Source organism: Mizuhopecten yessoensis, unplaced genomic scaffold (assembly GCF_002113885.1).
Source record: "Mizuhopecten yessoensis strain PY_sf001 unplaced genomic scaffold, ASM211388v2 scaffold10087, whole genome shotgun sequence".
NCBI lineage: Eukaryota > Metazoa > Mollusca > Bivalvia > Pectinida > Pectinidae > Mizuhopecten > Mizuhopecten yessoensis.
Genome location: NW_018408372.1, coordinates 400,544 through 412,317, shown reverse-complemented (window position 1 = coordinate 412,317; position 11,774 = coordinate 400,544). Strand labels below are relative to the sequence as shown.

General features: G+C 34.7%; 1 protein-coding gene across 1 annotated transcript; it reads right to left on the bottom strand.

Annotated features, from left to right (window-relative positions):
* Nucleotides 1-219: 219 nt before the first annotated feature.
* On the bottom strand, nt 220-11,519 carry LOC110459488. Its single transcript, XM_021511767.1, has 10 exons — nt 11,328-11,519; nt 7,568-7,957; nt 6,130-6,321; nt 5,249-5,410; nt 4,689-4,763; nt 3,815-4,210; nt 3,132-3,323; nt 2,439-2,594; nt 1,666-1,713; nt 220-970 (listed from the first exon to the last, which is right to left on the bottom strand). The coding sequence occupies exons 1-10, from the start codon at nt 11,380-11,382 to the stop codon at nt 882-884; spliced, it is 1,755 nt and encodes a 584-aa protein (XP_021367442.1). The 5' UTR covers nt 11,383-11,519; the 3' UTR covers nt 220-881.
* Nucleotides 11,520-11,774: the final 255 nt, after the last annotated feature.

Sequence of the window (11,774 nt, the reverse complement as noted above, 5' to 3'; positions counted from 1 at the left end):
ACTGGATATACACGAATAAATACCACACATCTTCATTATGTAATAAAAACGATCTTTCATTCGTTTTCATTTCATTTGAAGTTCATGAAACTCGTAACGAATTTTTCATTTTAGCTCGCCAGAGGCTCGCTTAACTAAAAAAATCTTAGACTCGTTTCATAAATCTCATATGAAATGGAAACTCATGCAAGATCCTATATATAAATCAGATATGTTCAACTACATGTAACTGTTCATCTACGTGTATCATTATATATATTAATTGGGCATTGTATAATGTAAACAGGGTAATGCTGCTAGTTATGCTTATTTCGTGGTTTCTGGGATACGATCTATCAGAAAATTCAATATGAAGTGACCACATAAGCAAATACCTGTTAACAACGTTATGAAAATGAATGAATGAATAGTTAAAACATTGTCGAATTAACTTAATTACATATTATACATGACACCATGATAGGAACTGACTATATACCAGGAACACTTTTCGATGTTCATCTTTCGTCCTTCATAGGTAAAATTCTTATTTGCTCAACACTGATATCACCTTTCAGATGTCATGCAGTTATATTTGCTGTGAAGCTGAATTCACTCTCATTATGGAGAGCAAGAAGTTCGAAAGTTCATTTACGGCGACGAAATATACAGAAGGGTATGTATTGAAGTATATGACATTCTAACAATGTGTTTCAGTACGATGTCAATAGTTAACAAGGTTCCATTAACAAGTTCTCTATATCAAAGTATGCAATAAGGTCATGCTTTTGTTTCTTTATCGCTGCAGTAAGGAAACATCAATAAAAACAAAATTACGTGTAAACAAACAAAACTTAACGAATGCTAAAAGTGTATGAACAGCCAGGAAGTATAAGCAAGACTTATTCTAATTTGATGTTAAGCCAAACGAGTATTGCTAATACGGCGCACAGCACACCAGCACCGTTTTGGCAATAGGCGGAGTTGATCCCTGTAAAAAAGAAAACTTTGAACACTAACTTGACGAATAAAGCGATATCAATATAAGTTTTATAATCTTGCAATTTCTTACATTCCATTGTAATATATACAAATATATATATTTCTTTTGTAATCAAATTGAATGACCAGTATCGAGGAAAGTTATCCAAAATTTATTGTTTCTCTCTTTCGAGAACATTATCAGAACATATGTATATACAAGATATTCAAAATTATATCATCTTACATGATGTAAATTTATATCTGTAATGAAAATGATAAAGTATTTCTTCGATAACAGTGTTGATCATGAGAGTCATCGTGCTTTACTAGATTTACCCTCCACAGTAAGAAATTTAGATATACGTTCTAACTACATGGTAATAACAATCTTACGATTACGGATGCCTCCGACATTTTGTTTCCAATAATCTCAAGTTAACCTGACTGAAAGTGTCTAAGTAAAACTTCAGTATATGTAGTACTAAGGCCTTACCTACTCTAAATAACAATTATAACTGGGCAGCACTAAAATGTCCACACACACCACCACTGTGTGCTTACCCAGTCATTGACAATCCAGAGCAGGAGCCGTGTTGAAGGAGTATTCATATAGACATGTATACATACACAATGGGACTAGAATTAACAGTTATTTCAAATTCTGTTCAGACACAAATAGCATAATTAGGATGTAGGCCTTACCTTCAGTTTCAATTGGTTGTGTCTCACGGCTGAATGAGGGGGATATGTCTGTATTAAAGAGGAAATTATTACAGATCAGAGTGAAAACAGTTGATAGAAAACTTTCTTTTGTCAACAAATATTTTGAATGCAAATCGGCCTTGACTTGGTAAAAAATATAAATTGAAAACATACACATATGTACATTAACGTATGGATTTTAAACTTGATTTCATTAAGAATAATAAATTGTGGTCACGATCCTATAGACTTTGATTAAATCAGGTCTAGGACTCGTCTTTAACATTCGGCTGAGACTTCATACACTGTAGCCGTATTACAAACAATAACTTGTTACCCATGTATTCATTAATCTATTACGTATCCCTTTAAACACTTTTGCTTATTATATACTCGTATTGCGATATTATACATATGAACCAGTGCTGTGATATAAAACAATTTGTGTACAATGTTCCTGCGTTGTGATGTCATACACATGTGTATAATGCACCCGTCCTGTCATAGATTTGTGTGTAATGTACAAGTGCCATGCTTTTATACATTGGTGTGCAATGCATTGTGATTTCATTTAATTCTGTGCAATTAATACATACTGTGATTTTGTACATTGTTGTGCAGTACACCTGTGCTATAATAAAATACAATATTAAAGATATTTCTCCACAGTTAAGTGACAACACACAGTAAATGAAATAAGTGTGTGAGTCCTTGAACACCCTTTTTCTTTTTATGTTAAACGCCTAAAATTGTGAACATTTCAGTGTACTTACCACTCGATCTTCCGTCAATGATAACAGTAATGCTGTCAGCAAAAGCCCCGATCTTACACTCGTATGTAACTTCATGTTCTAAAACCGTCGTGAAAAATGTCAGTGTGGACGTACCAGTATATCTGCAAAGGTGGTCTATCGGGAGATCGATGTTTTCTAAAACAAAAACATCTTCGATTACTCTCGAGTTCGTGTAACAGTAAGTGGATTCTACCCATGACAGTCTAGCAATATTACACTATGATCGTTAAAGGAGAACAATGCTGGCCACCTTGGGCTAGTTTTTCCTTCTGCTATCTGGTATGAGGTACGAGAGAGAGGCCAATATGAATATAATGCGTCATTGCAATCCTTTTCCTCGTATATACTGCGTTGTATACTGCGTTGTCCAAGTATGCCTTATAAACGCATATAATTTAGGAAAAGTGACAAAAATTAAGATCTGAATTCGATTTTTACAACAAATATGTAACAGATTATGGTTGTAGCAAGAATCTTATATCAGTCGATCTTGCAATTGAATAGAACCGATTAATTCTTTTTTATCGTTTGGAACAGGATGAACTTTATAAAACTAATTAGTCCGGTTCGTGATAATATGGTGAAGTGAAGACCCCTGACAAGCTTCTCCTTGCGGCCTGATCTGACCTCAGCCCGAAGAACGAATATTGTATCCTGATTTTAAAGACAAACCTGGTTGAATCCCTTCTGTAGTGTAGACGTACGCTCCAGCAAACATGTCATATTTGTACCATTGGATAGGCGCTTGTGGTTTTCCCACAGGTCCAGTACACGTCAAAGTGATATTAGCTCCTGGAGGAGCATGCGCCTCTTTCGTTGGGTATCTCTGATCATTAATAGTAATCACTGGTTCACCGGCATACGCTTTGTAACAAGAAATAATTGTTTCTGTTAATGACATCAATTTCTGTTAAAGAAGATATATTTATATATTTACATGCTTTTCATAGTTTTATCGGAACTCATTCTAATTTTATGGGTTTCAATATCTTAATTCAATATTGACCAACATTCTTTCTTTCTCGGTTGTTAATATTGAAACGTTACTTTACCAGCATGAACATATTTCACTGCTGTCAAGATCATAACTGTTCCCAGGAATTACATTTTGCTCAACACTTTTGAACTTTTTGCGGTCACCGGCTACTTCCGTATAGATAAACCCCGTCTTTAGATAAGTTAAATGAAAATGGAAATGTTACTGTTATAGCAACTCATGGCAGGATAAAGTTAATTGATTCCACGCTTCCTTTGATGACTACGAATATAACAAAACTAAATGCTCCGCGCACGCGCACGCGCATTACACCAATATTAATCATTTTAATTGATTATCGTCTAAAATAGTTACTCACTGTATATGGATAGTTCCTCCCTGACTGTTGTCTCTATCATGTTGTTCTCATTGTCAACTCCAAAGAGAAGACATGTATATATCCCTTCGTCATCACATTCTATCCTATGGAGTACCACCTGAATGAAAGCCTCGTTTAGAGGGTGTCGCCGGTACGTCACCGTACTTTTACTTTCTAATTTCTGACCATCGATTCCTGTCCCCCATTCCGGATCGGTTCCGTTCGTAGCTTGAAGTGTTAAATACGGTCGTTTCCATGAAACAAGGCTTTCCTTTTGGAGTTGAATAAATCCGATTCTTGTTAGGTTCTCAGCAAGGTTTCCGACATCACATTTAATGGTGACGTCGAAATAACCTTGGTACTGAACTTTTGATGGATTTATGCTTAGTAATAGTCCTTTAAAGACAGAAAAATATTTGTAATGTAGGACTATTTTATATCCCCTTTTCACCTGCAGATTTATTAGATAATTACTATTTGCAATTGTAAGTTATGGTAACAGGAAATGAAACAGCTACGAATACTATTTGTGTTCATAGAAATAACGTTAATGTAAATTACGCAACGAAAATAGGTTGATTGAAATAATATGATTAGATTATTAAGTATTTGTACCGTTTTTATGAAATAAAAGTCGGCAAATCTTAGCTAATTGCCCTGTTCTACCGTAACTAAGAACGAAAGAAAAATGATTAGAGGTAAATTAAATAATTAAAAAAGATTGCAGTAACGTTTTTCATTAGGCTTATCATTATTATATAACATCAATACCGTTAGAAACATATTTCATATTCCAGTCGTGTTTCTTGCAGCGAAACGAAACGATGCGTTCCCCAAGTTAACAACTGCTAAAGGTTGACAACTAGCAACAAACCATTTTCTGTTTCTTGTTCTTCTTCGTTTGCCTCTGTGTGGAGAATATCACTGCGTCTGTTGAAGATCGTATTAACTAGGTAGAAATAAAATACATTAAAATAAAAATATAAATAATCAGTTGAAACGAAAACAAATGATGTTGTTTCATGTTAAACAACTTGATAGTTTAGATAGTAGAATATGTTCATGTATGTACAGCTTTTTAGCTTTAATATTAAGTGCAACGAAAGACCAATTAATAACCACATTAACCGTCACGCCAATCATACCGCTTAGTAGTAAGCCGACAGTATCTTCTGTCCTAGCAGTTGGTAATGATATTATGATTTTGGGTAAGATCGTTTTAAAAATGTCATTTGTGTTATGTTAACCTTATGTTTGTGTGAGGTACATTGTTGTAACCCCCTTTTGCGTAAGTAAGATATCTCAAGAGTACTGAAATATAAATCATGGTATACTCAAAACTTTACCTTGCTGTTTATCCTGTAAACGATTTCCGTTAGTACAAATGTAAGATGTCTCTACAGTACTTAGAAATAAAACTCATGATATACTTACAACTTTTCTCCGCTGTATCTCCTGTCACTACTGTGATTGTGTCGTTCAAAGGACCAATTCCACATCTGACTGTAATTTCATTTTCATCGAGGGGCGCAGTTAACGTTAAGTAGCTGCTCCCGTTGTACGAGCACATGTTGTCCGTTTCCACCATCAGCGTTTCTTTAGAAATTAAAAAAAATATCGGAAAAAACGTATGAGGAGACTAAAACGCAAATTTCATCTTTTGCGCATATCGTTTCCGATATAATGATTGTCATTATTATAATAATATCATCCAAAGTTGTCGAAAATGTGCTTCAGCCGCAATGATTACGAAATAAAGAGCACGCGAAAACATGGTGATTTACGAAATTTTGGATAAATTAGATGTGTCGAAAAAAGTAGGTCTTGTTATTTTATGTTTTTTATTTCTCTTTACACTTCTTCGTCTCTATTTGTTTCATTTTGTGCGTTTATTCATTATTTCATTTCTCACTAATCTTTGTTACTTGAGGAATTAGTATTTATGAAGTCATAGCAAAATTTGGTCTCTATGCATATGCATATTACATGAATCGCGTTGGTATCTTATCTTTAACAGGAATGCAATGATGTTTATGTTCATTTCGGTTAGCATCATAACAATGCTCTTAGGACAGCATTTCTGTGGATGGTAAACAAATGACGTCTGATTTACCTAATGAAGCCCGCTGTTGTATCAACACGCAAAACGATGAGATAACCCAAGTTCCGCAAGCAAATCATTTGCGTCAATGAATACAGAATGTAAATATATGCATGGAACTTCTTGCTTGATTATGGTTCATTAGTAACGAAGCATACTTTCTTTTGCAGATAAGCATATACGAAACGGAATGATAATAAAAGTAGTGACATACCTTCACTAACATGCTCCTTTAAGCTCACAAAAGCGCCAGCTTTGTCGATGAACTGGTACCATGTAATAGGCAAATGTGGTTTACCGACCATGCCATTACAAAGAAGTGTTACCTCACTACCACGGGTTACCGTTAACTTCTTTTCTGGGATTGTTGTGGAGAAATAAGTTATGACTGGTCTCTGTCCAAAGGCTTTAATAATAAACAAAAACAATGTTAAACTATGAAGATTAAAATATGTTTTTTTATTTTTTTTTTTTATTCAGGTGCTCTATCACTCAACATTTTTTTCTAACTGGTTTTTTTTGAAAAGATTCGAATGTAGGATAGTGGTGACAATGATAGATTTATAATTGATATAAACAGAAACGACACTGCAGACCACACAGAAGCATATTGTGAAAATATCGTCACGTTTGTTCAAAAGGCAAAGCATATCAAATATATTTCTTCGGTGATCCGCTCTCTTGGCCGACGAGTAATTAACATACCCTGTATGGTACCAATTATGACTACCTGACCACAACTGACCAACATTTGACAACTACTGACCCACAGTTGACCAGTTCTGATCACGACCTGACTACATACAGCTAACCTTTACTTAACCGCTTCTGGCCAACTTTGGACCACTACTGACAACACTTGCTTATTACAGACTAACCTTTGTCCACTTGACCACTTCTGACCACCGCTTATTGCAATTACAATTTTGGTTAAAATTAATCGGATCTAATGTTAGAGGTAGTTATACAATTTCTCATTAGCCAACTTGGCACATGCTGGTTAACCGAAGGACAGTTCTCATGGAAAGATTGCCATCTTAATGCCAGAGGTGACTTTTAATGCAAATAACAAAATCGGAATTTGAACATCAAATCGGGAAAGGTAGTGCAAACTATAAACAAATGCAAATGTATCCTAGATAAAAATACAAGCATATTTTACTTTATCGTCGACACCCGCAATGTAAATATGTGTAAATGCAAGCCATGACAGAAACATTGCAGTCAGCACACTACGATAATCTAAATTGACAAAAGGCTATTTTCCTCACCATGCTAATCGTCGCTGCTTTCAGAAAGACCGCATTTTTTTAGTAGACTAGATTGAAACATATTAGTGGTGGGATGCTGCATATTGTATATGAATGAAATATATTAATTCGGACTACCTACGAAATAGTACTTAAAAGTATTACTTAGTTTTATTCATGTCATTATCGTGCGCTCACATGTGGCTTCAATCCTAATTTAGGTTGCTTATTGATTTGCATTTTACCAGATCTTTTATGATATGCACGACATATTATATTTTATTATACAAGTACAAAGCATTTGAGGTAAAACACGGATACACAGGTAAACTGTGTCCGGCATGAATTAAACATTCAAAACGTATGTGTTTAAAATAATTGAAAGACAGTTTATATACTTACAGTAAACAATTAGCTCTTCCCGAATTGTTTCCTTTACCGTTTCCTCGTTCTGATTCAATCCGAAAACTTCACAGGAATATACACCATCATCTCCACATTCAATCTGATGCAGCGTAACTTCTAAATAAGTTTCATCCAATGGTTCCAGCGAATATCTCACAGTGGTCTTTTCGTCCATTTTCGCATCATCAATTTCGGATCCCCATTCTGGCCCCGTGCCATCACTTATTCGCAGAACCAGGAACGGTGTCTTGTTCATTAAAAGATTCTGTTTTGATATTTGCATCCATCCAATTGTTGCTAAGTCCGATTCTCCAAGTTCACAGCGGATCGTGACGTCATCATTGCCCGTGTACTGTATCTTGTGCGGCTCAATCGTTAGGACAATTCCTAGAAAGTTCAACAAAAAGGTGTAATACCGTCACTAACCTCATCTATCGCATATAATTTAACTCTATTAAACAACTGTCTATTCAAAAAATCATAAAACGATTAAACGGCTGTTTTTCAAATTGCATGTCTGTATTAAAACACTGTTCAATTCATATATTTAAAGTGTGTATTCTGAACTTATGAACTATCATTGATCTATCTAAATATATATCGTATGTCTTTATCTTTTAGATACTGAAGTGTCTGTGTCATCAGTACAAATGATGATTTTGGAGGAACTTTTCGCCACCAAAATGATTGCTCCTAATGGTTATTTTTTGTACTTCGAGGCGGAAAAAATACTGCAAAATAATGTTGATCAAACGATATTTATATTTTTTCTTTTGGCAAATGTAGTGTAAAGTTGCATGAATCGACATAACATCAAGATAATAAAGACGTCACGTTGAGACCGCCGAAGTAATTAAGGTCTCATTAGCATTTAAGTTGCTTGATGAACCGAATATCTGACTAATTATATATCCAATAAAATGATTTTCTAGGTAAGCTCGTGAGTTGTTTTTTTTTAAATTCTTCAGCAATAGTTTGAGAAGGGACTGACAGGGTTAAAGGGCCCTGGTTCAATACCCGAACAACGAATGCCCTCAACGAAAGAGGGTTTTCGTTCGCCATACATAATGTACTTTCACTCAATTTATAATCATTTTATTTTGTTAAATTTCATAAATACGACCATGCACACCTGTCTCTTTTTTCTGACATGTCATCATCATCATAATAATCATCAACAACATTCCACTCATTATTGCATCCATACACAATGCGTTTATTAGTGTTCTACGTAAATGAAAAAAATGTTCGCACATTGTGTTCCAACATGGCCAGCTACCTGACGAGTTCCTCAACGAGTTGCCTATTGGAGTATGTAAGTGTTACATGTGTTGGTTTGTGTTCTTTTTTATATCAATTTGTCATATGTTGGACGTCTGAAATATACTGGTTGCATGTTGTATTCCATGCTAATGTTCATTGCACTGAGGAGTAGCAGGAGTAGCGAGCCCCTTTGATGCATGGTCGTTTTACTGTGTTGTGTTTGCTAAAGTGTAATCGCGTTGGCAACCGTTTGTAATGTATTGGATTTATTTTTGCTGCTGCTAATCTGCATTTGGAAAATATTATGTAGTGTGTTCTTGATTATCTGTAATGTTGAAAAGACGGTCTGTGTTTTTTGCTGAGCTCGTGAGGTTTAAGATCTACTCGCTGAAGCTCGAAGAATATACTCAGGAGTAAAATCAATCTATACTTTATACTTTGTAACAATCACTGATTATTACAAATATGTTATATGTGTTAGTGTATTTATAGCATTGTCGTCTGAGAGTTACTATTGTATACGTTCCTGGGACCGTCGGTTTACCATTTCTTCTTACACAACAGGGTTCTTATTGTTTAAGGAAGTATAGAAGCAGGTATTCGTAAATACATGTGATCACCAATGCCTTAAGGTAATATTTCGGATAAACATAGATAACCTACAAAAGACAGTGTAAAATCATAAAATTATAATCTGAATACAGTAAAATAGTTAAGTCTGTTATCCGAAAGTGTTTTATTATTGAAATGTTGTGTTGTTGTTTTTGTATAATTTGGTTTACCGTCCTATCGACAGCTAAGGTCATTACAGAACGTGGCTCCATGTGTCTAACACTTGTGTGTATACAGTATTTGAACGTGTGCTGGAGGCAAGGTATGTTGGCGTAACTGCCTCTTTAGCGTGGATCTGATGCCGACTTAATAGTGATATCACAATTAAAATGGAAAATAAAGTGATATGTCTTCTTAATCGACAAATTTACATACTACAACACTCCATTTTTCTACAGAATCTCCTGATTTTCTCTTAATCTCATCAAACTGTAAGCGTCATTTTTTTATCAAAACGAAAAAGGTATAGCTATGCATGAAATTTTCAATCAGTTTGTGAGAAGGCTCATCACATCTTCGTTTATAACGAATATTAGAAAAAACTTCGTCGTTAATATATGATTTCTTTAAAGCTATTCACCATTTAAAATGTAATAAAATATCAATACAAAATCTTTAAGTAAACACGTCACTTAAATATAGACCTTTTAGACACCATCTTAAGATAGATAGAACAAGATAAGACGGAGGTATTCTAGGTATAAAACGCGCCTGTCTATTGCGATAAGCTTGTAGACAAACACAAGCCCGCACTACTAACGACCTACATAGTGACTACCGATCTCAACAACAAGTCCAAAAATCCGGTCACTGAATAACACCGACATATGAACTTCACACGATAAAGGTCAGCAAAGTTACGTCTCTCACTGCCGTACAATGACCGCTTTTAACACATTATACTTCTGTTTTCGTTCCAAAAGTTAGAGATAAAATACAATCTTCGTTAGGATAATCCTATGTACACTTATATTACTCGTGATAATCAACTATGATAATGGTTAATGAAATGGCCATAACTCACTTAAAAAGTAATATGATATTGCTTTACGTTGTTTTTTTGCATTAGATAATACAGAAGGCTTTTAACCTGTTGAACATTAGTTTAATAATGCTTAGGTCAAGCATGGATATATTGCATACCGAGACCTTTTTGTGGCATTTAGATCAAGTCTTGGATGCCCTCCGTAACGAGATCGAAGTAAGAATTACACAGAATATAGACAGACAACATAATAAACATTACAATTTCACGTGAAGGGCGAAATTCACATTGGGCGAAAAAATAATTCATTGGAGAAAGGCGAAAGTTTCACTTGGCCAAAATTTCCCGATATACAGTATAACGACAGCAACATCGTGATCCAGGTGTTTCGCTCTCGATTCACATACATGTCATCACATCTACGTCTCTGACCACCGTGCAATGACCGCTTCTAACACATTATACTTGAACATCTGGATTCGTTCGAAATTGCAGAGACGAAATAGAGCCTTCGTAAGGGTAATCACTTGTACACTTATATTATTCGTGATTATCATTAATGATAATGGTAATTGATATGATTATTATTCTATTAGAAACTAATATGATATTGTCGTTATTATTGGTTTTCGTGCATTCGCTAATGCATATGGCTTTTAACTAAAATATTGTCATGATATATCTCAAGGGTGTGCAGAAGATAAATGAATGAACAGCTTAATCCTTGGATTAACTAAAATTACTACAACTATACACTCGGTATACTTATACCTGCTGACACTTTCTGGATCCCAAATCCATACAGATTCATTATATAATTAATTGTACAGAACAAGTTTTATGTCATATCAACAGAGATAAGATAAAACTTTGACATATACATTATTTGTACTTTACCTGTAGCTTGAGAGAGAATGCCGGCGAGGGTTACATATAGTCCAAACCATCCCATGGTGATGTGCTCTAAAACATGCTGTGTTACTCTTCAATACAATCTAAAATGCTTTTTATATAGTGAAATAGGTTCGAGGTATGCCGTTTATATGATTCCGTATACACTCCTGGGTTAAAGGTTCATCATTATATTGCTGGTCCTGGGTGACGGGTTCCCAGACGTACGGTGTGTTACCTAACTGCACAGGTATTACCTATGGTTTATCATTATAAATCTGACATTGACCCGTTAACAGTAATTTATTTTCTTGCTTTTAGATTACTCACTCTTCCGGGCTTTACGTACATATGTGAAATCGTAACTTCAAATATTAACATGTTCATTATTTTACCTATTTGTGATTCAATGCATAAATATGTATACTGATTTTGCTCATTGTTAATAGGTAA

Coding starts and splice junctions, on each gene's coding strand:
- LOC110459488 (XM_021511767.1), bottom strand. CDS start 11,382: ATGGGATGGTTTGGACTATATGTAACCCTCGCCGGCATTCTCTCTCAA. Junction 5,411..6,129: donor AAAGGAGCATGTTAGTGAAG/GTATGTCACTAC, acceptor TAATTTCTAAAG/AAACGCTGATGGTGGAAACG. Junction 971..1,665: donor ACAACCAATTGAAACTGAAG/GTAAGGCCTACA, acceptor TCTTTTTTACAG/GGATCAACTCCGCCTATTGC.